The sequence below is a fragment of the Pseudopodoces humilis genome, chromosome 27, assembly GCF_049639895.1.
Source record: "Pseudopodoces humilis isolate 2021_Gansu_Grassland_sample_001 chromosome 27, ASM4963989v1, whole genome shotgun sequence".
In the NCBI taxonomy this organism is placed as follows: Eukaryota; Metazoa; Chordata; class Aves; order Passeriformes; family Paridae; genus Pseudopodoces; species Pseudopodoces humilis.
In genome coordinates, this window is record NC_142226.1 from 6050408 (window position 1) to 6078161 (window position 27754).

At 51.5% G+C, this 27754-nt stretch overlaps 1 protein-coding gene across 2 annotated transcripts; it reads left to right on the forward strand.

Moving 5' to 3' along the window:
* The first annotated feature begins 2174 nt into the window (after positions 1–2174).
* On the forward strand, positions 2175–27727 carry WDTC1 (WD and tetratricopeptide repeats 1). Of its 2 annotated transcripts, none has more exons than XM_014258538.2 (16): positions 2175–2315; positions 8883–9024; positions 11379–11462; positions 12489–12535; positions 13679–13790; positions 14182–14369; positions 14992–15174; positions 15472–15566; positions 16700–16815; positions 17883–17958; positions 18551–18647; positions 19928–20101; positions 23293–23528; positions 23902–24070; positions 24480–24672; positions 24787–27727. In XM_014258538.2, the coding sequence occupies exons 2-16, from the start codon at positions 8917–8919 to the stop codon at positions 24982–24984; spliced, it is 2076 nt and encodes a 691-aa protein (XP_014114013.1). In that variant the 5' UTR covers positions 2175–2315; positions 8883–8916; the 3' UTR covers positions 24985–27727. The 2 variants fall into 2 exon arrangements, with proteins under 2 accessions (XP_014114013.1, XP_005529729.1); XM_005529672.3 differs by lacking the exon at positions 2175–2315 and adding an exon at positions 2954–3142.
* The last annotated feature ends 27 nt before the right edge of the window (positions 27728–27754 follow it).

Sequence of the window (27754 nt, forward strand, 5' to 3'; positions counted from 1 at the left end):
GAGGACTGCACGTGGAAAAGGCATGGGCCCTTTCCATGACATGTGGCAGCTTTGGAGGTGACGTTTGCTGGTTTGCATCACTTACATTCCTGATTTAAGCCTCTCAAAGCGCTGGTGGTCAGAAGGCTGCAGGGAACATAGAGGGCAGGAGGGGAGCCCAGCAGCCCTGTGGCAGCTATGCAGTGGAAAATCACCCCCAAACGTGACCCATCAATTAAAGCAGATCATCAGCCTCAGCAGGAACCCGCTAGGTGTGTCAATTCCTCTTGGCTATGTGCTGGATAGGCAAATTAATCTGTTTTAGCAATTAAGCAAGAAATCCTGAGCGTTTCTCATTCTGAAAGGGCTTAGTCATATCTGGGTGAGAAGCCTGAGCCAGTGCGATGCAGGTGGTGATGCTTGGGTTGAGGCAGGACTGTGCTCTGGCAATGGGAGACTCCCTGAGACTAAAACACAGGGGCTGCTTTGCTTTCAGAAACAGCTCCTAGGAGCTAGAAGAGGTACGACGTTCCTGTGAAGCAACTGGGTCAGGTTTTTCTGCCTCCTTGTGCCTGGATCAGGCAGAGCTGTGCTGGGGCAGGGCTGCTGGGTGTTTGCAGCATCCAGGGAAGGCCTGCTGGCTTTGGTAGTGCTTCCTTTGCTTGTCTTGGTTGGACCAGGGCCCGTCAGCCTCTTGAGCTCTGCAAAGGATGTTGGTTGGTGCAGATTCTTGGCCAAGAGGAAATCGCTCTGGCCTGACCATTTTAACCTGCAAACGAATCCTAGTCCAGCTCCAGGTGTCTGCAGGACAAACCACTTCCAGAGTAAGATCTGTGTCTGTGAAATTGCATTTGCACCTTGGGATATCCTAACTGTGGCACAGGGTGTGAAACTGAACTTTATATGCATGTTTTGGGGTTTTTACACTGAATTTTCTTTTTTTTTTTTTTCTGTGTAGTATAGCCTGAGGATAGAAAAGGAGACAGGTTTTTATTGAAAGTGTTAAAAATGCCTTTTGTAAGACTCAATTTTTTTTCCTTCTACATTGTAAAAAGGGCAAGCTCTCAGGCAGATTTATTCCTTGCTCCCTGTACCTTTCCGGAAAGGTTCTGAAAGGCCACAGCCCTGTTCCACGAGGATACTCTCCAAGGTGTGGTTATCCTGCAGGAGCTGCATTGCTGCGGGAACGCCTTCTTCGCATTCCCCAACTTTGAGACTGCATCAGGAAACTCCAGGTCTGACAGACAGAACCAACAAGTCCTCCTTGGCTCCAGCCCTGTCATTCCTGTCACCAGCTAGAGAAAAAAATCAAGCTCCTGTGGCCCAATTTTCTCTCCATTAGTGAGAAAAACTTCCATGTCAAGGGCATCTGAAGCCTGCCTCATTTTCTGCGTGGAGCTTTGGATCCCCATGGAGATGGCATCTGAGAAAAGAAGATAAAACCCTTTTGTGAGGATGGATCCCGATTATTATTTGTTTAATTATAGAGTCTGGACTGGTGCGGAGGCAACAGTTAACAATTACCTTCTGTAAAGAACTGTGACAACAGCTGAATAGGTTAATCAGTTGCAAGGTGGAGGCAAATCATTGCAGCTGTCATTTATGAGGCTGGAGGTGCAAGGAAGAGTCCTCAGGCTTCCACCTGATTTCTCTGATTTAAGGGGCTTTTCCTCCTTCTTTTGGAATAATCAAGTAGCAATTTTCTTCTGCCATGCAGCTGGGATTATCTGGGAGCCAGGGAATTAAGTTCCAAAATAAAATTTAAAGTATTCATTACACTTCATGAACAGACTTCGGGAATATTTAATTGTGGAAATAAATTATAGGGAGGTGAATTGGAAAGTTTTGATTTCTTTTACGCACATCCTCTTTCTGTGAGGGTTCATTAAGATAATTGGGACTGGAGGGGACGCCAGCCCTGCTTGTGCTCAGTGTCCCCAGGGCAGGTGGCCGCGGGGAGGACAAGGAGCAGGGAAGGATTTTGCAAACACTGCCACCCCCTGGCTCTTCCCTGACTCCTTCTGGCACTTTTATTTTCCAAACAAACCCGGGCTCGGTGCTGCTGGACGAGCAGGTTGTCACACGCTTCGCTTCTGTGAGTTTTTGTGCAGTTTGGCTGGCTGTGGAGAGGTCAGGGAGCCACAGAAGGTCCTGGGGAGGCACCGGAGGATGGGAGCGTCCAGCTCCTCTCCCCCGAGCTGACAGCACTGGCTGTGGAGAAGCTTCAGGGCGAACTCACTGCAGCTTTCCTGGAGGAGCCAAGGAAGAGGGAAAGGGATTGTTTAAAAGGGCCTGGAGTGACAGGACAAGGAGGAACAGCCTTAAGATGGTGGAGTGTAAGTTGAGATTAGATTTTGGGCAGGAATTGCTTGCTCTCTCTGAGGGTGGGGAGCCCCCAGCACAGGGTGCCCAAGAAGCTGTGGCTGCTCCTGGATCCCTGGCAGTGCCCAAGGCCAGGCTGGGCCAGGCAGTGTCCAGGGAGCAGCCTGGGACAGTGGGAGGTGTCCCTGCCATGGCAGGGGTGGGACGGGACCCTTCCAGGGACAGGGAAGCTCCAGACCCTGATATGCTCTGCCCTCAGCCCCCTCTTCTCTAGGCTGGACAAACTGAGCCATCTCAGTGTACGCCTTAATGGCTTCCCCTCCAGATCCTTCGCCATCCTCTCCGCTGTGGAGCGGTCCGAGCTCAGGGGGCTTTAACCCCTACGTTTGGGGACGGGGAGCCGGCGGCCATCACTTCCCCTCCTTGACTACATCCCCCAGCAGCCCCTTCGCGCCGCCACGCTCCCGCCCCCCAGCGCCGATTGGCGAATCTCTCAATCCGTTTCCGTCCTTTCCATTGGCTGCGGGAGCCGTCAGTTCCGGCGGGGCGGCAGGCAGGAAGGGGCGGAATTCACGAACGGGATTTACGCCTTTTGCGCGGGGCGGGGCGCGGCGGCGGGCGGGGGGGGGGCGGTTGCGCAGTTGGCGTGGCGCATGCGCAGCGCGCGGCGGCGGGGGGCGCAGCGCAGCCCCGGACAGCTGGCGGGGGTAAACAGGGCCGGGGGCGGGGGGCACGGCCGGGGCCCCGCCGCGGCCCCTGCGCTGCGTCCCGCTCTGCCCCGCATGGATGGAGCCTCGAAACCTCCGGTGCCCGCTGCGCTCGCGCCCGGGAGGCCTGACAGGTAACGGGCCGCCGCGGGCCGGACGGGCCCCGCGGCCCCTCCGCCCTGACAGACACCCCCATCCCCGCTCCCCTTCCCTGCCCGCCGCCCCTCGCTGCCCCCTTCCCTGCCAGCTGCGCCCTGTACCCGCTTCGCTCGCAGCTACATCTGCCGGGCCCCTTCTCTGCCAGTCGGCCCCGGTGCCCCGTTCCCTGTCAGCGACATCCCCCCATCCCGTCCCCCGCCCTTTCCCTGTCAGCCGTGCTCCCTGTCTTCCCAGCTCTGCCCCTGTTCCCTATTCCCTGTCAGCTGCCTGCCCTACTGGCCCCAAACCCTTTCCCTGACAGCTACATCCCCGTGTACCCCCTTCCCTCCCAGCTATCCCCCCTCACCTCCCTTTCCTGACATTTCCCCCATCCCTGTCATTTCCATCAGTTCCATCAGAATAGGAGGACATCCCAGGCTCTGTCAGGTGTCCCCTTATTCCCCCAGGGTGTCACACCCTTCTCTTTACCGGGAGTCTGATTCCTTGTAAAGACTCATCCTCTCTCCCCAGCCCCTCACCCCCATTTTCTCCAGGCCCTCTTCCCCCCATCATCTGCTGGTACCACCCCCTGCCAGGTACAGCTCCTGCTTTTTTGGCTTCCCTTCCCACCCCTGGCACTGCCCTGTCCTCACATTCCTCTCCCCTTTCCTGGGTGTGACCCTGCCCTGCTCCCTCCTCTGCTCACTGTCCCCTTGCTAAAGCCTCCACAGAAACTTTCCTTGCCCTGGTGAGTGTCCTGCAGCCCCTTTCCTTGGAGAGGGGATCAGCCTCTCCTCCTTTGCCAGTTAAACTCCTTCCTGGAGCTACTGGGCCATGCGGGACCTGGCACTGGGATGTTGCTTGTGCTGGGCTGAGGGGTCGGCTGGCATCTTCCCTTTTTCCCGTGGATATGTCAGCTGGGGATCAAGGGAGAGGCAGGACTGCAGTGGGAAGCAGCCTGTGGCCTGAGTGTGTCAGAGTTTCCCTGACAGACCCCTCGTGCTGGCTCTGTCAGGGCTTGGATCTCACCTCTCCTCCTGGCTCCCTGCTCCTGGGGAGCCGCTGCTGCTCCTGACAGCTCCTTCAGCTGGAGCAAAACCTTCTTTTAACAAGGTGTTTGCTGCTAACCAGGTCATTCCCTCTTGGTTTTTCATGTTTCCTAAAAAAAAAAAAAAAAAAGTATTCCTATCTACACTTAAATATTTTAATTTGATCTGTGACCTCTTGGAAAGTCAAGGTAAAGAGGGCAGGGAAATAAGTTGTGAGGATAAAGAAGCCTCTCGAGGCAGGTGGTTCTGGCTGGTATTTGGATGGGTGAAATAATTTATAGATGCTGAAGGGAAGGGCCAAAGGAATCTTCCCTTGGGATGAGTGGTGTATCCAGAGGCTCGTGGTGTGCAGTGTGTTGCTTTTTCTCAATGACCTTGAGTTCGGAGCCTGAGAAACTTGGGCACATCCAGGTAGTTAGGAATGGGATTGCTTGTTTAAAACTGCTGATTTCAGGAGTCCTGCTGCTTTGTGGAGTTCCTTGGGGTGGATGGAGCTTTTCCAAAGGCTGTTGGTGCCAAGGCTGGGGCTCTGACCCCCTGTGCAGAGCCTGTCACTGTCATTGTGCTGCTGTGGTGGTGCTCAGGTGGTTCCCTGAGAGGGAAATACAATCCAGCAAAGGAGCAATCTCCCAAATCCAAGCTGTGTTGGGAACGATTTATGTTAAATTGATGGAATTATTTGTATTATCAGCATTGAGGTTTTGTTTCCAGACGTGGAGTGAGTGTTCCTCCATGCCCTGGAGTACCCTTTGGAAGTGCACTTTCCCAGGAGCTTAAGGGGCTTTGAAATGACTGTCAGTGTAAAGAGAGTCTGCCAGATTTGGAGCCCACGGAAATCTGTGCCTTGTTAATTTTTGACTGTGGATTTAAAGGCCAAGTGTTGCGAAAGTTGTGTTTGTGCCCCTGGTGTTCTGTGTGGCAGGAGAGTCCAGCAGCAAAGTGCAGGGAGCTGCAGGTGGGCTGATCCCCTGGGAGCTCCAGGAAGCAGGTTGAGAAGAGGTGGTCACTGGAGGGGGTGGCAGCAGTTACTGGATCCCAGGTCCTGGTCTGGGGTGTTCCAGGAAGGTTTGGAGCAGTGAGGGAAAGTTGTCCTTGAAAGGTGATAGAGAAACGTGCCCCAGTGCCATCCAAGAAATAACCCCAAAGGGTCACGGAGTCATGGAATGGTTTGGTTGAAGGGGACCTTAAATATGTTTTTATTGCAGTGGCAGGATCACCTTCCACAGCCCAGGTTGTTCCAAGCCCTGTCCAGCCTGGCCTGGAACACCTGCAGAGATCGGGAGGGATGGGGTGGTCTCGTACACGTGGCCAAAGAGAGCTGCCTGTGGAGTCAGCACTGGTACCAACAGTGCAGATTTATCCTAAATTGTCCCTCACTCTGGGACTTAATCCCTCATTCCACCAGGAGTTGGTTGTGCTGGGTTGGTTAAAAGTCAGAAGCTGCAAGAATGGGTTAGAGCAGAATTTGCATGGTGGTTTTGCCTAAAGAGGAACATACTTTACCAATTTCCATGGTGGAAATTTCCAAGGAATTTCCAGTTCCTTTGGTGATGACAGACTCTTAGGAGGGACTTCATGTTTGGATGCCTTTGTGTCTAAAAATTTGGGAGGCACAGATTGTTTTTGTCTGATTTTTGTTATGTATGTTTTGCAGGAGATCTAAAATCTTGGGAGATTTTGTTTTATTCCAGGGTCAGTTTGAAATTTGAGGCTGGATCTACCTGCACAGTGGTGGGGTCAATAGTATTTTGTGTTAAGAACACTTAATATTTATTTTATTTTTTCCTTTTTTATTTATTAATATTTGAATGAGGTAACTGTCATATCCATGAGGATTGGGAGTCTGGGATTGTGATCAGTTGTGGCTAATGCTCAAAATGTGATCTGGAACGAGAATTGGGACTTCTTAATCCTTTGTCTGTGGTTCCATGGTAATTTAAAGGTTGCCAGAGGCTTTGTAGCCGTGGAATACCTGTTGAGCAACAAAAAATAGCAAAGGGAAGGGAGAAAAAGGCTCTTGGAGCCTTCTTGGCCAAGCAAAGGCACAAGATCAGGGAGGCCTTTGAGCATTTTACAGCATCCAGTTGCCAAGTCAAGCACTTTCCTGGAAGGAGAGACACCTTAGGCTCCTGCATTCCTGTTTGACTGGGTTTTATCCAAGCCTGTTACCCAAGATCTGATGTCATGGATGATTTTCCTCACCTGAATCTTTTAAAAAGTAAAGTTAAGATGTGTTGATCTCCTGAGAGCTGTACTACAGTGTTCTGTTGGGGTCACCTCTGAGTTACCACAGCTGGCAGTGACATGTCCAGAGAGTTGGGAAGCTCCACAACACATCAGTAATCCCAAAAACACTCCCAGAAACAGCCAGCTGCTGTGTATTGCTGCTCTCACCCAGCCAGGGTGGGTATCAGAGGTCCACAAGGCAGAAAATGCTGGCACAGAGGAGTCTTTGTTAAAAACCAGGGAATTTGGGTCTGTTAAGGAGTGATGGTTTTGGGGGGTTTGGATATTCCTTCCCTCTGGATGTCCTGTTTATACAGAGGGGGTTGTAGGGTATTAATGGTTTTGCAGTGACTTGTTTAGCTCTAAACTGGCCTCTTGGTGAGGGTTATTTATGGCTGTATATGGGAGATCTGGATCTTTCCATGCACAAGCATTTTTCCACGTGTGTCCTTGAGGTTGTTTCGTGCTGTTGAAAGAGAAAGCAGCTGATTAGAAGTTAGAAATAGCCTTTCATTAGAAGTTAGGCATAACTAGAGGTAGGAGATGTGACAAAAGGACTCCTCCAAGAGCAGTGGGGTGTTTGTCAGTCGGGAGGTGACAGCCTGCCTGGCACTGGCATGGAGGGGTCCTAGGAGCCAAATTGAGTTCCTCAAAGAGGAAGAGAAGAAATCTGCCTGGCAGGGAAGAAGAGGAGGAAGCTGGATGTTGCTTGGAGAGGGGAGGCTGTGGACAGAGCCTGGGAATGTTGTAGGGAAGCACTAAGAAGAGCAGAAGGCTGCAGACAAGACTGAGGCACTGAGGTGTGCTGAGATATTGTCCCTGTGTCTTTTGAGGATGGACTTGGGAGCAGCCTGAGGCCGTTCCCTCTCCTCCTGTCCCTGTTCCCTGGCAGCAGAGCCCGACCTCCCCGGCTGTCCCCTCCTGCCAGGGACTTGTGCAGAGCCAGAAATTCCCCCTGAGCCTCCTTTGCTCCAGCCTGAGCTCCATCCCAGCTCCCTCAGGAATTCTCCAGCCCCTTCCCAGCTCCCTTAGGAATTCTCCAGCCCCTTCCCAGCTCCCTCAGGAATTCTCCAGCCCCTTCCCAGCTCCCTCAGCCCCTCCTGGGGCTCCAGCCCCTTCCCAGCTCCCTTCCCTGGACATGCTCCTGCTCCTCAGTCTCTCCTGAAGTTTGGGAAGCAGCTCAGAAACTTCTCAGGAGCTGCAGAGTCAGCAGACCCACCTGCCCTTGTGCCCAGATGCTGCTGCTTCCTCCCCTCCCTGTCCTTGGGAGCCATTCCTGAGGAAAGTTGTTGTGGCTGCCCTGTCCCTGGACACGCCCAGGGCTGGGTTGGACGGGGCTTGGAGCACCCTGGGAGGGTGGAAGGTGTCCCTGCCCATGGCAGGTGGGACAGGAGAGCCAGTGGAAGCCCTCCTGTGGCAGCAGAGAATCAGATGAGGTTTGCCAGGACTCCTGTTTGTTGCAGTGTTTCTGTGAAATGCTCTTGTTTCAATGAATCAGCATTTCCTCATTTAGAAGAGGAAAATTTTGGCTTGTTCTGCTTGGAAATGTTTTTAAATAGGATTTTTAGCTAGAGGGTTACATAGGACAAAATGGGTGTTGGCAATTTAATTTTTATTCTTTTTGTTGTTTTAAAGAGAAGTGTAGAAGTAGAAGTAGAAGTAGAAGTGTCAAACTGGTCCAGGCTGTGGGATGGAAACTGGGGGAATTGCAGCACTTCTCAGGGACTGACTGATCCTTTGCTGGGCAGCCTGTCCAGCTCAGGGGTGTGACCATCATTCTGCAATTTTTTAGCAGGAGTAGCCAATTCCATGGGGTTTCAGTTATTTAGGTTAGTACATTAAACTCCATTGAGAGTATGCAAAACTCATAATTTCTCCTGGAATTTCAATTTTAACTGGTCACCCCTTTTCTCTCGCTGAGGTAATTAGGTGTTCAGTTGTCACCTCATGGTTGTCTCTTGTGACTTCCAAGGAATGTTTATGCCCTTTTGGATGTTTTAGGGATGTTTTGCTGGTAATGGAATGTAGTAAATGAGAGAGAGGAGGTGGCCAAAAGCATCAATGCTGTGTTTATTCACAGTGTAGCCTCTGTTGGTTGTAGAGTTTGGGAAACATGGCATTGGACAGGAGTGGTCATGGAGTGGTGGGAGGGAAGCCTGGAACAGGACTCTGCTCCCAACTCACAGGGTCTTTGCTGGGATAGAAACATGGATTTTCCAGGCTGATAAAGTCCTGGAATTCTGCTCATCATGAAGTTCTCCGTGGGAAGTTCTCTCTGGGAACAGCCTTGAGTCAGACATTCATTCTTCCATTGTTCCTTCCTTGAGTTTCTTCAGGAGCCTTTATTCCAAACTTTTCAGTTCTTAGCCACCACAGTTTCTGGGAAACAGAGCTTGACCCTGTGTGAGAGTGGCCTGACATGAGGTGTCCCTGCCCTGTCCCCTCCCCTGCTGTCCTGCAGGTAACTGAACCCCTCAGGGCTGGTCCTGGCTGGAATGCTTGGATGCACAGCAGCTCTTCCCACAGCTTCTCTTCGTCTGCCCCACTGCAAGAAGATGGCAAAAGCCAACATCACCAGAGACATCATCCACAGGCAGATCAAGGTAGGTGTGAGCCCCGTGTTCACTGGTGCTGGGTGGAGAGAGGGGAGTCAGTGCTGGAGTGGGAAAAACTCCTGGTGTTGCCTTTACTTGGGAATGAGATCTCTGTTAGTTACATATTGATAAGCCCTGTAAGGAGCTTAAGAGAACAAACACACAGGACCTGTCACTGTCCTTAATGGAGAGCTGGGATGAAGTCTGGCATGACAGGAGCACAGTTCCTCTCCCTGGGCTGGTTTGCCATCAGCAGCTCTGTTCCAAGTTGAAGAGAGAAATAGAGCTGCTTGTGTTTGGGCACCACAAAGGCCCTTAGCCAGCTTCCCTCTCTGCTTTCTGTGTTCTCCCCGTGTGATCTTGCCATCAGAGGTATTTCTGACTGTAGTAAAGCTAATGATCTCTGTCACAGCCTCTCTGTCTCCTTTTCTTTAGAGAGTGCTCTGTTGCTTCCTTTGTGTAGGGAAAAAAAAACTTGTGCAGTGGTGGGATCAGTCATCTGATGGCTGCATTTGTGGAATATCAACGTGAAAGGACTGGCTGCAGCAGACACAATAGGCAATTATTGCTGGGACTCAGAAGCCTGAAATCATTTGCAGCTTTGTTGATAATCAGCATTCAGGAAAGGGATCTGTGAGTAGCCAGAATAAGGAACTGGGAGCTGGAGTGCTCACTTTGCAGTTCGGTACCAAACTCTGTTATAAGCTTGTAATTTAATCCATGTGCAAAGATCTGTTTTGCTGCCCTAACAAGGAAGGGCTGGATCTGTGGTTTGAGCCTTAGCCTGGGACTGTCTCAGGCTGTCTGCTCTGTCAGACTTTGATGTGTGACCTTGGGAAGATTGCTAAGTCAGGCAGTTCCTTGTAGGAAAAGCAATATCCTACCCCACAGCCCTCACAAAGCCACTGAGGCTGCAATAGCACAGAATTATACCTGCAGCACCTTGCATGGGCCTTGCAGTGCTTTAGGAATGCTCTCCACAAAAATACATCAAGGGGTTTGAAGTTTGTCTTGGAAGCTCCTACAAAAAGCCTGGTTTGCTTTGCCTTCAATCCTTTTATGTCTGTCTCCATTTTGTCTTCAAATGGCTTTTGGTGTGTGTTCATTACTGAGCATTGCTCTGGGAAGGGAATTCAGCACTCCAGTGTCTGCTCTAGGACTGCTGGTGGTGCTCCAAGCACCACCAGGGTGATTTTTTGGGCACCACCAGGGTGATTTTGACATTGGTGTTCCCATCTCTAAATGCTTATGACCAAGTTGATGAGTGTGGCATGGAGTGGGACCACAGCTGGCTCAAGTCCTAGGGAAGACTCTCCATAGACGTTTAGATGTTCCATCCAAAATCTGACTTGCATTCTTTCTCCTTCATTCCTGCCTCTGCAGTTGGCCTTCTTTCATCAGAGCCATCTGCTGGTGCATCTGTGAGCCCTGTGAGATCACAGGGGAAACAAGTGTCCTGCTTTCCTTCACCTTCATTTGTACTGCCGCAGCTCTGTGGCAGCTGTTCCCATCGCTCTGGAACAGCCTGTGCCGTGGCACTGCAGCTCTGCTCCCTGCCTGAGGAATCACCCATCCCTGAAGGCAGCTCTGCTCCCCAGCTCTGCTCCCCAGCTCTTCCCCCGTGCTGCTGGTGCCTTGGGACGGGCTCTGCAGTGGCAGAGTTCTCCTGGGCAGCTCTGGTCCAGTGCTGCTGTGCTCAGGATTGAGTCCTGCTGAAATCCTTGCCAAGGGGTGATAACAGGCATTCCCAAGTTGTTCCACAGCTTCTGTTTGAGGCCCAGGGTAGGGTCAGCTCACTCTGCCTCAGTCTGGGCCTCTCAGAGCTGGTTTTGGCTCCCCAGCTGCAGCCTGGCACTGAGGTTCACGGCCTTTGAAATCAGTTCAGGGGCAAAGATCAAGATCTGCCCACCTGGAGATGTTCAGAGGATGGGGAGGCTGGAGAGGGACTTGTCACAAGGAGGTGTTGTGGTGGGAGAGTGGGGAATGGCATTGAGCTGAAGGAGGACAGGGTTAGATGGGGTATTGGGAAGAAATTCTTCCCCGTGAGGGCAGTGAGGCCCAGCACAGGGTGCCCAGAGCAGCTGTGGCTGCCCCTGGATCCCTGGCAGTGCCCAAGGCCAGTTTGGATGGGGCTTAGAGCAGCTTGGGACAGTGGAAGGTGTCCCTGCCCTTGGCAGGGGTGGCACTGGAAGGGTCCCTTCCCACCAAAACCCTTCTGGGATTCTGTGACTCCCTACTACAGTGCAGGACCTGTGGACACCCCAGTACCTGGTGTGATTTTTAAACTTCATGAATCTTCTCTGCAAGGGAGAAAGGAGTGTTGTGCTTGCCGTGCTCAGTGTGGTGCTTGTTTGCTCCTGCAGGAGAGGGGAGCGCTGGGCTTCGAGCGCCACTACCACGTCACCGACCCCTTCATCCGCCGCCTGGGGCTGGAGGCTGAGCTGCAGGTGAGTGTCCAGAGAGCAGACCAGTTCCCTGGTGTGCACCTTACTGCAGGACTGTCTGAACTTCTCTGCTTTATGAGGTAAATACTGATTTCTTGGACCCCCAAACTGCATTAGAGCCAGGAGTAGCTCAGGGAGAGCTTGCGTGGGCTTTCTGCGCTACCTGGGGCACCTACAGGAGAGCCCTCAGCAGGGTGGGCACCACCTCCTCTCAGCACTGGTACCTGAAGAAGACAATTGTCAGCTGTCCAACATACTCAGCTCTACTGGGATCCCTAAGGAACAGGTTGTAGCACAGTCTGACGTACCATAGAAAAGATTTTAAGATTATGCAGAATATTCTGAGTTGGAAGGGACCCACAGGGATCATTGAAGTCTTACGTGAACATCCCCATCTGGGGGTCAAACCCACAACCTTGGCATTATCAACACCCTGCTCTACCCCACTGAGCCAGCCTCTAACACAGATTATCTTGGTTTGGGAGAGAAAAGGATTCTTTTGTCCCCCTTTTCAATCACATCTCCCACATCAAATGCTGCTCAGCACTCCCCCACTTTGTGGTGCAGTCATTGGTTAATGTGGATGAAGATGGATGATGTAGTCACCCAGCAGCAAGGTGCTTCTAACAGAGCTATCAAAAGTGCATTTTCCCTGTGTTCCCAGAGTGCCTGTACATGTAATTTGTCAGCCTAGCCAAGGGCTTTGGAAGCAAAGTCACCTTTCCATGTGTACAGCAGGATTTCAGCTGTAGCCTCTGAGACTAAACTGCCATTTTATTCAACACTACCTTTTTTCATTTGTTTCATTTTGCCTTTTCTACCCCAACTGCTCTAGCATGTCTGTTTTTTCTGGAGGTGCTTATCTGCCAAGTGTGTAGAGCTCTTTGCAGGGTTAGAATAAAAAAACACTGCTTTTAGTGGACAAAGTTATTGTTTGTGAGGAGCTCACTGTGTCCTTGTCTTAGGACAGCTGTGTTTGATACGTCTGAGGTTTGAGTAATACCATCTTCCCTTGCCTCCCTCCCTCAGGGTCACTCTGGGTGTGTCAACTGTCTGGAATGGAATGAAAAAGGAGAGTAAGTATGTGGCTTCATTTGGGGAATCAGCAAAGCCATAACCCCAGGTTTTCCCAGGAGGAGGATGTAGGTCATGTTATCATAAGCAGCTGCTTCCCATTTCTAGTAAAGTGGAGCTCAAGCTCAAATTTTGAGCTGTAGTAGAGCTCACGCTTCAAAAGAAGCTTTATTTTGTTAAATATATCTGGATATTATTAGAAATGCCCCTTTAGTGAGTTCAGAAGGGAAATGGTCAGACGAAGAAGTGGAGATTGAGGGCTGCTTCTCTTCTCTTAAGTGGTATTATGGATTATAATGGATCTTTAGGATTTGCCCAGCTGGTGGTGACATTTCCCCACCCCCTTCACCATGCTGTTTAAAGCTGCTGCTGGGGGACAAATATCCAATGGAAGAAGGTAGAGAATTCACCCCTCTGCAATTTTAGAGGGAAGCTAAAGAGCAACTTCCAGTTACCAAGTGGAATGAAGAGTTTCTATGTGAGAAATGAGTGGATTGGAGGAGGAGTGGGTATTTCTACACATGCCTCTTATAACATCCAAAGTATGCCCTCTGATACTCTTCAGAATTATTTACCAGTGAAAATTCCATGTGCTTGGAAGAGAATGGCTACAAGGAAATCCAAGTTTAAAAGAGCTGAGAGTTGCAGATGTAAGATTCCTTTGGTTCAGGTGCAGATGGATGGACAAGGCCAAGAGCACCTTGAAATGACTTTAAAAGCAGTTTGTGGTTCACCCCATGAGCCCTGGGACTGCCTGGGCACTTCTGGAGCCTGGGAATGGATGCCTTGGCTGGGCTTCAGAGATGATGTAGAGCAGTTAACACAGCCAGGGTAATAAGGAAGGTGCAGGCCCTGTGTTTTGTTGTTGACCAAACACTCCAGTTTTCCCATCGCCGTCCGTGTGAGTTGCTGCTGCCAGCTGTGTTTTCTGTGGAGTTGCTATTTGTCTGCCTCAGCTCCTGGACCTAGCTGAAGGGATGGGTGCATGGTGAGCAGCAGGAACAGGCAGCTGAGGGAAGAGAGGAAATGGGCTGGTTAGGGCTGAATTAACTTCATGGATATCTGTGGTCAAACAGCTCCACGGACCCAGGCACGGTGTGGAACAGCAGAATTCATGGTGAATATTTGTCTCCTGCTCCTTTTAGCTTGTTGGCCTCTGGCTCTGATGACCAGCATACCATTGTGTGGGATCCTCTGCACCACAAGAAACTCCTCTCTATGCACACAGGACACACTGCAAACATCTTTTCTGTCAAGGTATGTGCTCAGAAGGAATGAGCAGCTAACAGAAACAGCGACCTGAGCAGTAACAGGATAAATCCTCGTTGGGAAACATTTTTCTGCAAGCAGCTTCCCCCCAAAAAAGTTTAATATTTATAGTTATGGGGAAAAAGATTAAATCTAATATTGCACTTAGTTTATGCAGATCCCAGGCTTATTCTCTTTGTGAATTGGAAGGAAATGGTTGTAGCAAATTGGGATGTGTGATGGAGATACTCCTGTGCTGTGCTGCTTGAGTGTGCATGCTGACCTGTATAAAGGGATCAGCTCACGTTCCTGAAGCAGAATTCCTGCTTGGTGCCTGCCAGGGTGTCCCTGTGAGCAGCCTCAGTGCTTCTCCAGGTGAGTTCCAATCCCTCTCCCGCAGTTCTTGCCGCACTCGGGGGATCGGATCCTCATCACTGGAGCTGCAGATTCCAAGGTGCACGTCCATGACTTGACTGTCAAGGAGACGGTGCACATGTTTGGAGATCACACCAACAGGGTGAAGCGGATTGCCACGGCTCCCATGTGGCCAAACACCTTCTGGAGTGCAGCAGAAGATGGCTTAATCAGGTACAGAATTCCAGTTGGTTTGGGTTTGGGAGCCATCACGATGTGTGCTGTGCACAGACCTGAAGAGAGGCTGCCCTCAAACTGGAAAGATTTATCTTGTAGAGTCATAAATACTCTCCTCAGCTCCTCCATTTTCCTCACTGCTGGAAAGGGAGGAAAGGAATAGGTCATGACTTGGGAGCTTAATTTGAAACTTTAATAAATCTGTGCACATTATAGATCTGCTTTTAATGACTACCCTGGTACTGAGGCCTAGTGTGTGTTGAGCTGAGGTGCTCCCAGCAACCTGTGGCACAAATGGCTGTTGTCCTTGTCCTTGGTGTCATCTCTCTTAGCTGTGTCAGGGGAGGGTTAGGCTGGATATTGGGAAAAGGTTTTTCCCCCGGAGGGTGGTGGGGCCCTGACCAGGCTCCCCAGGGAATGTCACAGCCCCAGGGCTGCCAGAGCTCCAAGAACGTTTGGACAGCGCTCTCAGGGGTGGGGTGGGATTGTTGGGGTGTGTGTGCAGGACCAGGAGCTGGGCTGGTGATCCTTGTGGGTCCCTCCCAGCTCAGGACATTGTGTGAGTCTCTTCCTGCTGCCTGTTAGCCATGGTGTGTCTGCCTCACCCATCCCTCTGCAGGCAGTACGACCTGCGGGAGAACAGCAAACGCTCCGAGGTGCTGATAGACCTGACAGAGTACTGTGGGCAGCTGGTGGAGGCCAAGTGCCTGACAGTGAACCCCCAGGACAACAATTACCTGGCCGTGGGGGCCAGCGGGCCCTTTGTGCGGCTCTACGACATCCGCATGATCCACAACCACAGGTAACAGCACCTGGCTGTGGGGGCAGACTCCTGCTGCAGGGATCTGCTCTGGGCTCTGGTGGGGGGAGGGACTTGCAGGGATCCAGCACTCGCCTGTTTCTGGGAAGTTTTGCTCCGCTTTTTCTATCACCCAAAGTCTTTTTGATGAGTACACCGGGGTGGTGTGACCCCATAGCTGTGTGGGCAGCAGGCCTCGTCCTCGTGGATGGGCAGGAAAAGCCAGTGTAGATCCAGTGTAGATGGCTTCCAGCAGCAGAATGCTGTGCTTGTCATAAGGCTGTTCCTCTCTCTGGGTAGGAAAAGTATGAAGCAGAGTCCTTCAGCTGGAGTGCACACGTTCTGTGACCGGCAGAAGCCCCTCCCGGACGGGGCAGCGCAGTACTACGTGGCAGGTATGGGCACTGGGGGACACTGGGGGGCACTGGGGGGCACTGGGGTGACACTGGGGACACTGGGGGGCACTGGGGGAACTTCACTGCCTGAAGAAACAGTTCCACCCATCGCACACAAACCCCCTGCTCAGAGGATCTGTTCCATGGGGTGTTGTGTGGATTGCAGGTTATTTCACTGGGGTGGTGAGCTGGCCTTGTGTTTTTGTCACTCCTCCTGGAAAGTGAAGGGTGGGATATAACCTGGGCTCTGTAGCCTTTCCTGGCACTGGTCCCAGCAAAGCTGCTGCTCAGAGTCCTTTTGGCACAGAAGTGACTTGTCCTCATCCTGCAGATGAAGAATCAGTGATGCAGTATCTGAGCAATCTAGATGACATTTTTCTCCAGAGCTCATTATTTACTATCTTTTACCCCAAAATGTTCTGGTTTTTTGTGTTTTTTTTTAAATATCTCAGACCAGCATGTTCAGCAGACCAGTTCTGACAGTCCTGCTCCTGATGAGTCCCACTAGAGGATTCCTCAGGTCCCCTGAATTGGTCATGCAACACATCTGCTGTCTGAAGAACAGAACTTCTGTGTGAGCTGAATATTTAGGAGCTTTGGTTTTCTTGCACTGAGGGCTTTATTAAGGAAACCTAATTAGGGGGTTGAGGATGGAGGTATTTGCAGATGGCTGCAAATCACAAAAGCCAAATCCTAGTGAATCCCTAAAACTGAGATTCTGGCTTCTGCAGGCTCATTGGTAACAAGGCAGTTATAATTCTTCTCTTCACGTGAAGGTGGCTGTGCAGAATTGGAGTCATGGAACCACAGAATGGTTTGGGTTGGAAGGGACCTTAAAACACACCTTGTTCCATGCCATGGGCAGGGACACCTTCCACTGGAGCAGGCTGCTCCAAGCCCCTTCCAGGCAGGCCTTGGACACTTCCAGAGATGGGGCAGCAATACCCAGAACGTGTGAACAGGCACCTGTGCATGTCCTGGTTCCTCGTGGAAGGATCCAGTGAACAGCAGGAAATGGAAAACGTTGGTGCTCGTGCTCCATGGCTTTGCTCTTGTGAAAGGGGGCAGCTGGGGTAGGACAGAGACAACTGTTAAGAGTTAAACCAATAATTATGGACCTGTCCTCTCCACAGGGCACCTCCCGGTGAAGCTTCCAGACTACAACAACCGGCTGAGGGTCCTGGTGGCCACGTACGTCACCTTCAGCCCCGACGGCACCGAGCTCCTGGTCAACATGGGAGGGGAGCAGGTAAGGAGGCAGAAAAGCTTCACTTTGGGTCACTGGACATTGTTGTGTGCTACTGGAAATAGGTACAGCAGCTTCTCTGTGGGTAATGTGATTGATTTTAAACTGCTTTCTGATTTATTCAGGCTAAATACTTGGGATTAGGGATATAGTTGTTACGTTGTCACTGATCAAAGTTAAACCATGTTCTGTTGTGGTTTTCCAATTCACATTTCACTCTCTGGAAGAGGAGAAAGAAAATAAACAAAACCAGTTCTGGAACTGACTTTTGTTGACCTGGAAAGGATTTCATAACTCATTCTTGAAACATCAAACTGCTTCTGTAATAGAATGTAGTGAATAAGGAACTTGGAGAAGCAAAGGCCTTCACCTGGAATATTGATTGCTTTAATTTTAAGCTCTGGGTGATACTCATGGATCTTTTGTAAAGCCTATCAATGGAATGAGAAAATCCTCCTGCCAGCATTAATCAGTGTGGATTAAACAGGACCTTTGCTTGTGGGCAGGTGTCACTGTGCTTGTCCTCTACAGCTCTTTCTCACGTGTGCACTCGCTCCCTTGAGGAGAAGGGACCCGTGGGCTGTCCTGTCCTGTCCCAGTACAGCTGTAAACTGGGATTTCACAGAGCTGCCTTGGGAGTTCCACTTCCCCTGGGAAATACTGATTTCATCTCAGAGAGACTTTTCCTCAGTGTCCCACCTCTTTTCTGTCAATAGGTGTTTGGTTTCTTCATTATCATTGTGTTAATTGAAGTATCTTAGTTGTTTTATTGAAATATGAAGCTTTCTGGGCAGGTTGGCCAATGGTCAGGTCAGCTTTTAAGTTCTGCAGGTATGGAGTAAGCCCAGGTCCCTGTTTCTCAGTGTTATTCTCCCTGAACTGGGCTGGACTGGGACACACCCCAATTCCTGCTGCCATCCCTTGTGTGTCTGTAAAAAAGATAACCAGTGAGAAAATTGGAAATAGGAAACACAAACATGGAACTGTGTACCTACTGAGCCCTCTTTTATTTCTGACTTGAGCATCTCTGTTTTGCAGACTTGTCTCATGCTCTTTTTTCCTTTCCTCAGGTCTATTTGTTTGATCTGACATACAAACAGCGACCATACACTTTTCTCCTCCCAAAGAAGTGCCACACTTCAGGGGGTAAGTGTGATGCTGTCACAAAGGGAGCGAGCGGCAGAGTGGAGTTCTGTACTGCACAGCTCATTTTCAGGGTGCAGCAGGAGAATGAAGCAGGGTGTGGGTTGTATCAGTTGCTGGGCTGTGTCTGCAGTGTGGTTCATACCCTGAGTTCCAGAATCCCTCTGCAGTGGGACAAAGCATGAGGGCAGAGTGACCTGTGGGGAGAGGGGTGTGTGTGTGAGTTGAGAGTGCCTAAAGCTGTGCTCGGGGACTGAGCAGGGGTTGAGGTCCTGGTGTCCTCCCAGACCATTCCAGGATTCCATGACAGCCCAACCATGGCCTGACATCAGTCAAAGGTAATTCCCTTCAAGCTGCCCTCGCTCTGTGTGAGCACTTAGATCTGTGTGTGTGTGGTTTTCTGGTCTAGAATTGCATTGCAAAGGACACTGCAGAGGTTGGTAAATGTAAGAGGACAAATCAAATCCGGGTGGCTGGAGCAGGTAGAATCATGGAAGTTTTGTTCGTGTTGGGTTGGCCCTGCTGTAAAATAAACCCTGAGTCTGTGTAATCTACACTGATACTTAGCATGGTTGTATCTTTTTCTAACCTTCAGAAGTGCAGAATGGGAAAACCTCTACCAATGGAGTGTCCAACGGGATCCATCTCCACAGCAACGGCTTCCGCTTGGCCGAGGGAAGGGCACACGTGAGGTGAGGGCACAGCTGCCCCTCCAGGGGTTCTGTGGCTTTGTCCTTGTCCTCTGCCTCTCGACAGGCAAATCCCTTGCCCTGCTCCTGGATGGCCTGGTGGCCTCTGTCCTTGGGGCTGTGTTGGCCTCTGGTGCCTGGGCTGTGAACAGAAGTCAGACCAGGCAAGAGCATCCTGGGAGAAATTGTCTGTGAGGGTTTTTCCTCTTACGATGAATTAAGGTGGACAAAACTAAGAAATGGTTTTTCAGGCCTGGAAGCAAAGTGTCCTGAGTGGTGGTTGCTTCCTGGCCTGCAGGAACTGTGTGTTGATAGTGGCAGAGGCTGGCACGTGAAGGAACCTTGCTTCCCTTTGCCATTTTTTGGGCACTTTCCTGCTGCAAACGGAACTGAAGCTGCCAGAATTGTACTGTGACAACACTGGAACACTACAGCCATTGCTGGCATGGGAGCTAGGACTGGATGGAGCCTCTTCCATTGCTGATTTCTTTCTTTAAGACCAAAATGCAGTTGGGGTGAAGGAGCAGCAGCACATCTTGGTGGCTGTTTATCTTCCAGCTGATGAGACTTGGTGCAAAGTCAAGACACTTATTTAACACCATATATGGGTAGTCTGGGTTCCTCCAAAGTCTCTTTGTGGGCTGTTCCAGCTCCTCTCCTCTAGATGGCCCCTCCACCGCGGCAGCAGGAACGGGGCTGGAATTTTGGGTTGTGGAGCATGGGCCTGGTGAGCTCAGATGCTTCTGCATGTGCATTGTTGTGCATTGCTAAAAGAGGATTGGAAACGTTGCTTATGCAGTCGAAACAAAGACGTATTGGTGAAGTCTGATGCTTAAAATACCCACTGCTCAATTTGGAGTGTGTCTCTGTAGATGAAGAAAAAATGGGAACAGTCAAGTGATGGTCACACTGATGTAGAGAGACTGCCAGAGGGTGGTGAGGCCCTGGCACAGGGTGCCCAGAGAAGCTGTGGCTGCTCTGGAAGTGTCCACGGGGCTTGGAGCTACCTGGGCTAGTGCAAGGTGTCCCTGCCCGTGGCAGGGGGAGGAATGAGATGGGCTTTAAAGTCTCTTCCAACCCAGGCTATTCTGAGATTCTGTGGTCAAAACCAAACTTTCCTCTTGAATTCTGGTTCTTCAGGTCTGGAGTCCCTTCTGCCTTTTCTGAGCCTTTTTTTAGGAAGTCTAGCAATCTTCAGCTAAGCTGGAGCTGAGCACTGTGGGCTCTGACCTGGAGTGAAGGATATACAACTTAACCTGTGCTGCTCCCTTCTTCCCCTGCAGCCCCCAGGTGGAGTTGCCCCCGTACCTGGAGAGGATCAAGCAACAAGCCAATGAGGCCTTTGCCTGCCAGCTGTGGACCCAGGCCATCCAGCTGTACAGCAAAGCTGTGCAGAAGGCCCCCAACAATGCCATGCTCTATGGGAACAGAGCTGCTGCCTACATGAAGCGCAAGTGGTAAGGGGCAGTGCCACTGCAGGTGGCTCCCAAGGGCCACCTTGGTGAAGGGCCTGGCATCCCTCTGTCAGGTGGGGTTGGGGTTATCAGATTGAAACATAGTTGGGTACCTCTGGCACAAAGGTGCCAGCAGTTGGTGCTGGACAAGTTCTGGGGAGGCACAGCAGGTAAGCAGCCTGTTGTTTCACCTGCTGATGTGCTGTGTGAAATCCTGGTCCTTTCCTGTTCAAAAAGAAACCCAAGATCCACCTCTGATTCACAGTATTCTGGGTGTCTCCAAGGGTGTCTGTGTTTATTTGGGTGGTTCTGATTTGCATTAAAGAAGGGCTCTTAGACCTGCTGTCAACACATGACGTAATGGTGACTGTGCTTTATAACATCTCATGACAGAAGGTTGTTTCAGGGCTGGCTTTGGTTGCTGCTGTTTTCAAGTACCTCACACTGCAGACACTCAGACCTGGTGGTTCCTGTGCTACCCCAGTTAACCCACACTCCTTTGACTGGAAACAAACCTCAGGGAGGGATCTGGGGAGGTGGCAGATCCTCACAGTCTGGAGGAGATTCTGCCCTGCTGGTTGCAAAACACGCTGTCAGCCTCTGCAGTAGGTGATGTCTGCTCTGACCACTGGCCAGAGCTGCATCCGCAAGATACAGCTGAGTTATTTTAGTGCCTGTCCCCTTGAGCAGAGTAAGACTGAGTACCATGACTTGCCATTAACATATTTAAAATAGCTGTGGTCCTTCATCTCCATTTGCTTTGTGAGGATATCCTTCTCCTCTCCCTGCTGAAATCCCCAGTATGAATTCTCCTCTCTTCTTGCCAAGATAAAGAGCAGCCAGCAGTTGTTGTGACTGTTGGTAACTGGCCTACTGGCTGTTTTGCAATAGCAGAGATTTGGGAGCTGCCTCAAAAAGACCTCAGTGTTCCAAAGGAGGAGAACAATAGGTTGGGATTAAGGGATGGAACACAGAAGCTGAGTGCTGATCTCATGAATGACATTTTTCTTATAGGAATCGTTTTTCCCGAAGGGTGTTGGCACATCTGAACCTTTCAGTGTGTCAGCTACTGCTTTGCCACAGTTTTGGGTAGCAGGAAGATGTGAAAAACATACACAGAGTGGATTTCTGTGGCATGCAGGGGGTAGGATTTAAATAGCACTGAGGTGATACCTTCCAGGTGCAGAAAAGGGGCACTTTTCTGCTAGGAACAGTTTGTGGAGTGTGGAGAAGGTGGCTGGGATGTCACTGAGCAGGAGGAGAGGCAGACAGTGACCCAGGCTGAACCACCACATGTCTCTGAGGTGTTCTTGATGTCTGGAGCAGGAACAGGTACAGGCCACCCTCAGAACCCTGCAGGTCCCGCTTTGGCCTCATTCTCTGAATAACAGAGAGAGCAGGAAAAAAAGAAGGGCTGTAATTTCCTAACCTCCCCTTGTTCATCTCCCTTAAGATGCTGCTCATATTTTCCAGCACTTCCAATGCTGTCCTTTGAAATTTTGCTCCTAAAAGCCAACTGCATCCCCCTCTGGATTGCTTTCAGCAGTCCACGTTGGCAGTGCTGAGCTGATTTCTAGTTTTGCACAAGCTGATTCAATCCTGTAACAAAGGGAGAAGTCAGAGCCTGCTTTACATCCCACCACGTCCATCTTCACACCAGCCTGTTGGGCTGCCAGCGCTGGTAGTTGAGCTTGAAGGATGTTTGAGGGTGGCAAAGCAGTTTAAAAGCCCAGTCAGGTGTGCAGGTGTGAGACACGTGTCTGTCATCCTAACAGGTGACTTGCATTCCCTCCTTCCCTGGCTAGAGGTGTCCTGAATTAACCCTGGCAGTGCTGCAGCCCTGGAGAGCCGTGTCCTGCTGCAGATCTCATGGGCAGGGCTGTGCTGGGCAGTGGCCCTGGTGGCTACCTGGACCAGGAGGGAGCTGCAGGGTGGAGGGTTTGCCAAACATGCTTCTGCAAGATTTGGAGCTCTCCTTAATAAGTCCAGACACTGGGACACCTCTTCCCTGTTCCACCTGCACGTGAGGAGGAGCTTCTGAGGGTGACAGAGCACTGGGACAGGCTGCCCACGAAGGGTGTGGAGTCTCCTTTACTGGAGATACTCAAAACCAGTCCTGAGGAATGTGCTGTAGAGTGCCCTGTTTGTACAGGAAAGGTGTCCTGCATGACCTCCAGTGGTCCCTTCCTCCCTGACAGAGGTTGTACATGATCTAAAATTGTTGCTCTGCGAATTCATCACCTCCTTGGGAGTGTTCTGGACCTCGGTAGGTGCACTACACAGAATCCTGGAATGGTTTGGGTTGGAAGGGGCCTTAAAGCCCATCTCATTCCATTCCCTACCATGAGCAGGGACACTTTCCACTATCCCAGGTTGCTCCAGGCACTGTCCAGCCTGGCCTTGGACACTTCCAGGGATGGGGCAGTCACAGTGGGGCATGTAGGTTACAGGTATGAAACATTATCATTATTATTATTGTTATTAACCATCCAGTGGAGCCTTGGCACTCTGTTTTGGCAGCTTGTGGTGTCTGAGCAGTTGAGGCTAGTGCTGGTAGCCCAGGTGTGTGCCCTGCCAGCCTGAGCTGAGCTTGGCACGAGGCTCAACAAGTCCCTCGTGCTTCCAGAGCACAGCCAGAGACGGCCTCACTCCCACAGCCCCGAGCTCAGGGAAACCAGGCCGTAAACAGGATCCAAAATCTGCTCACTTGTAAAGCTCCAAGGTTTTTGCTGCAGAGGTGTGAGGAGGTTGGTGCTGGAGGCGTTAGCCGGTGCTGGAGGCTGCGGAGCTGTGCCGTGTGTCCACACAGGGGCACGATTGAGCCGTGACAGGGAGCCCGCCTGGCACGGGAGGGCTCTGCTGCCTGGCCAGAGGGCTGCTGCAGCCTCCATCTTCAAAGGACTTCCCGAAATGTGCTGCAGCAGGGAGCTCTGCTCTCTCGGATTTAAAATGGCAGGTCAGGGCTGGCGGGGCAGCCTGCTGTGGTCACATCCCAGAGCCCTTGGGGAGGCTGGGCTGGGTCAGGTGGTGCCCCCGAGTCACAGCAAATGCTGTTAGTGAGCTCCTGGGGTGTGGGATTGTGTAGAGAGCTGGAAACAACAAGCTCTGGAGTGAAATGAGGGCTGGGAAACAGCAGTGGAAAATGTTTGCTGTTGCTGCTGGGGCTGGCTAATCCGCTGCTCTGTTTTCCTCAGGGATGGGGACCATTACGATGCTCTGAGGGACTGCTTGAAGGCCATTTCCCTAAATCCGTGCCACCTGAAGGCCCATTTCCGCCTCGCCCGCTGTCTCTTTGAGCTCAAGTACGTGGCAGAAGCACTGGAGTGTCTGGATGACTTTAAAGGGAAGTTTCCAGAACAAGCACACAGCAGTGCCTGCGATGCACTAGACAGGGACATCAATGCTGCTCTCTTCTCCAAGAGTGATAACGGTGAGTGCTGCTGCTCCTGGGCTTCTCCAAGGTTACACTGAAATCTAATGAGCACACAAGGACTTTCCTCCTTAAACTATCCCTCTGAAGTAAAGCTCCAACTTCTGAGAGAGATTGATTGTTGCTGTGCACAAAAACTGGCCTGAGCCTGTTCTTGCCTTGTGCCTGGTCCTGGTTTGCTCTTGAGTGAGCGTGCGATAAAAGGAGTCTGATGTAGCTGGGAGATAATCTGGAAGGAAGGAAGCTCATGCTCTGAGCCCTGCTCCCTGCTGGAATTGTCCTTAACCCTTCTCTGAGGCTGCTGGGGTCTCCTGGGGTGTGTTTTGTTTAGAACTCCCCCAGTGGTGCTGAGGGAAATGTGTTGTCCTTGCAGCTGAAGACAAGAAAGGGGGTGGCCCCATCCGGCTGCGAGCCACGGGCCGCAAGGACTCCATCTCTGAGGACGAGATGGTGCTGAGGGAGCGCAGCTACGACTACAAATTCCGCTACTGCGGCCACTGTAACACCACCACAGACATCAAAGAGGCCAATTTCTTTGGCAGGTATGCCGGCAGACGGTGGCAGGGGCACAGGACAGGAGTGAGCAGCAGCAGGGTGATCTGTTCCGTGGAGCCTCACGTGTAGCCCCGTGTTTCTGTTCATGACATGACACGGACACCGGTTTGGAGGGTTGGGACAAGCTGACAGGAGCCCTTCTCCCGTGTTGCTGCAAGAGCAGCTGACGAGGAGCAGATGCACAGAGGAGCTGGTTGGGCTAGCATTTCAGAAATCCATGTGGGATTGAAAACAGGGCTCCTGGGGACGCAGGGAACCAGCATGGGGAGCTTTATCTGGATTACACATCCAGTGTGAGGGGTGTCAGCCGGCTGATGACAGGAGCCACGTGAAATTGTCAGCCTGCCGGAGCCCGGCTCTTGAGCGTTACCCCCAGTCTCTGCTCCTCTGCCCTAGCAACGCCCAGTACATCGTCAGCGGCTCGGATGATGGCTCCTTCTTCATCTGGGAGAAGGAAACCACCAACCTGGTGCGTGTGCTGCAGGGAGACGAGTCCATTGTGAACTGTCTGCAGCCTCATCCCAGCTACTGCTTCCTGGCCACCAGCGGCATTGACCCGGTCGTGCGACTCTGGAACCCCAGGCCCGAGGTAAGAGCTGCGGTCACAGCCTCCCTCGCTGCTGGGTGCTGTCTCCTGCTGGGATCTCCCAGTGCAGGAACAGCCCCTCCTCGGCCCTGAGTGCTGTCCCTCGCTGTGTTGCAGAGCGAGACCCTCAACGGCCGCGTGGTCGTGGACATGGAAGGTGCTTCCCAAGCCAACCAGCGGCGGATGAACGCGGACCCGCTGGAGGTGATGCTGCTCAACATGGGCTACCGGATCACAGGACTGACCAGTGGCGGGGCTGGAGGCTCAGATGATGAAGACAGCTCAGAGGGGCAAGTCCAGTGCCGGCCCAGCTAAAACAGAACTGCCTCTCCTTCCTCTAAAAGATTGGCTGAAAGGGAACCGAGTTTCCTTGGTCCTGAACTTTCTCTGGTGAATGACTGCACTGTTTCGCACTATGCACAGGGTAGGACAAGCTGGCAGGGGCAGGAGTGGCCGTCTCTAAACCATCACCTCCTCCTCCTCCTCCATGGCAGTGCAGTCCGGGGTTTGCCTTTAGTGGAATTTAGTCCCAACAGGGGTCTTTGAGTTGTCTGTGAGCAGTGTAACTGGTGATTATTTTTCCAGAGCTGCTGTATGATCTGGTACAGGGGCTGTTGCCTGCATTGCAGGGGGGGATGTTAAATTCCTGAATAAAACACAAACCTAGGGCAGGGGTTATGGAATGAATTTACTGCAGTCATTTTGAAAGCTTAACTGTGCTACCAGCCTGTCTAGAGGCCCCAGGTTTATGGCTGTTGGCCATGAAACACCTGTTTTGTCCCATAACATCTTTCTCCTGGCTTCCATCTCAGACACGTCAGCAGATGTAGCTGTGCTGTACTGGGGACTGGAGCTTGCCTGTCCTGTCCCCCTGTCTTAGCTGAGGGATCAGTGGAGGCACTGGGTGTGTGCAGCTCCACGGGGCAGAACAAGCTTGGCTGGTTCTGATACTCCCTCCTGTGCTCCCCGAGCCCGTGGAGGGAGGTGACAACGACGGGCACAGGTTGGATCAGAAGCCTAGGGCTTGTGTAGCTAAAGCTGCTGAGGAAAGGGGCAGGTGACAGCACCTCTCCATTGCCCCAGGTGTGTAGCTGTGTCTGCTTTCTCCTCTGCACATCACCTGTGCAGGAGCTGAGGGCGTTGTCATTGTGTGAACAATGCAGCTACAGTCTGCAGCTGTCACAGGCAGCATTTTTGTACAGCCAGCTGCTCTGTCTTGGCCAAGGTGGGCCTTCCCTGCCTCTGTTGGTGTAACATCAGATGGATTCGTGGTCCTCTCAGGAACCCTCCTTCCTCTTCCCACTGCCCACACCCTGACGGGCTGCAAAGCCAGGAGCACACCTGGAAACACAGCACTGTACTTCCATTCCTTCCCCCTCCTGTAACACACAGCCCTGTTTTCCCCTCTTGCAGTTGCCAAACACTAAATACCCCACAGATCTTACACAGCTGTGCTACAACCACCTCTGCAGGTTGTTTTTTCTAGGACTATCAACTAAGACCAAAGAGCCCCTGGAGATCTGAACCGCTCTGCGCTGTCCCGTGTCTCTTCCTGCCGAAGGTCTGAACATGTTAGCCTTGGTCCCAGGGGTGTGAGGTGTGTGTCTGGGAGTGTGTGTGTGCATGTGTGTGTGCTGTTCTTCCATGTGGTGCAATCCCTGGTCTTCCTGTTGCTGCCGTGGAAAGATGAGAGGCCTCCCTTCCCTCCCCTGGCTGCCAGGCACTGCTGAGTGCAGCTGCGCGGGGCTGCCTGAGCCAGGGCTGCCTCTGCCTTCCAGAACAATCCTGGAGACGAGGAGGGAGAGAGGTCAGCTGGCAGCATCTCTCCAAGGACACTGTTCCCTGCACGGAGAGAGAGCTGAGCCCCGAGGGTGCCCCTCTGACAGACACTTGCCTGCTCTGTCCCAGGGTGCGGCCCCAGCTCGCCCCGGTGCCGTGGGAGCCCCTCAAAGGGACCAGCTCCCCGTGTGCTCTGCCCAGCCCTGGTGGCAGGATCAGCCTCCCCTGTCCTGCTGAGGCACAGCTCACCTGGGCCAGGTGTCCCTGAACTCCTGGGGCAGGTTTGTTTGTTTGTTTTCACGCAGTACCTGTGACTGTTGAGTTCACCTGGCCGGGAGCGTAGCCAGGTGCACCCCGGGCATTTGCTGCTCTTCCAAGCCCAGAGGCAGCAGAAAATTCTCCTCACTTGGGTGACTTTCTGACATGGTCTGCCCTTTTCTTTTTTTGCTTAAGGCTTCCTACTAGACGCATCCTCTTCTTTTTATTTTTTTTTCCCCTCTTCTCCTCCCACTCAAACTTTTTTTTCAGCTTTCAGTAGACAACGTCTGCAGACTTTGATTTTTAAACTGAGAGACTGAGATGGAAAGCTCTGAAGAGAACAGACCTCTCCCTCCCCATTCACCTTTTGCTGTGGCAGCTATTTTTTGGGTTTTTTTTACCCTTGTGAGACAGTGCAGCTCTTTTACCTGCCAGTTGCAGTGTGAAAGCAACCAGATTTCCTGCCTCTGCAGTGGGTTGCTTTGTTTTTAATGGCTGCTTTGGTTAAAAAAAACGAAGATTAATAATAATAGGAGAGAAGGGGAGAGAAAAACCTTTCTGCCTCTAGCCCCTTTTCCCCTTGCTGTGGGCAGATTACCTGCTTGTCGCTTGTTAACAAGGAATTTGTATTTATTGGTGAAGGAAAAAAACATGCTGGGGAAGTCAGGAGAAGATGTTGCTTTATTGACCTCTGCTGTTTACTTCAACCCCCTCTTTGGGAAAGCTTCTTCCTGCTCTTTCTGGTTAACTCTTTCTAGCCTGGGATATGCAGGGATGCCTCCTTTATTTTTGTATTCTAGCAATGGGCTCTCCGTTAGGAGACTCTAGGATTCTCTTAGTGTTGCAGTGACCATTGCTTCTCGCTTTTTTGAGTACTAAAGACGATCATCTCGTAAACTTTGCCCCTGCAGTTGTAGAGGTAACACACGAGCCTTACTGCCCTCATTAGAAGGAGCAGAAAACTTGTTTCTCTGGTCCCTGGAAGAGAAAGGGTTAAGCGATTAAACAATTCTTTGTTCTAGTTCTTTTCTTGGTGTTGTTTTGTTTG

Bases quoted from the DNA above. Each gene is read 5' to 3' on its own strand.
- WDTC1 (XM_014258538.2), top strand. From the start codon at position 8,917: ATGCTTGGATGCACAGCAGCTCTTCCCACAGCTTCTCTTCGTCTGCCC. The intron at 12,536-13,678 runs GTAAGTATGTGG...TGCTCCTTTTAG, and splicing joins GAATGGAATGAAAAAGGAGA to CTTGTTGGCCTCTGGCTCTG. The intron at 13,791-14,181 runs GTATGTGCTCAG...CCTCTCCCGCAG, and splicing joins CAAACATCTTTTCTGTCAAG to TTCTTGCCGCACTCGGGGGA.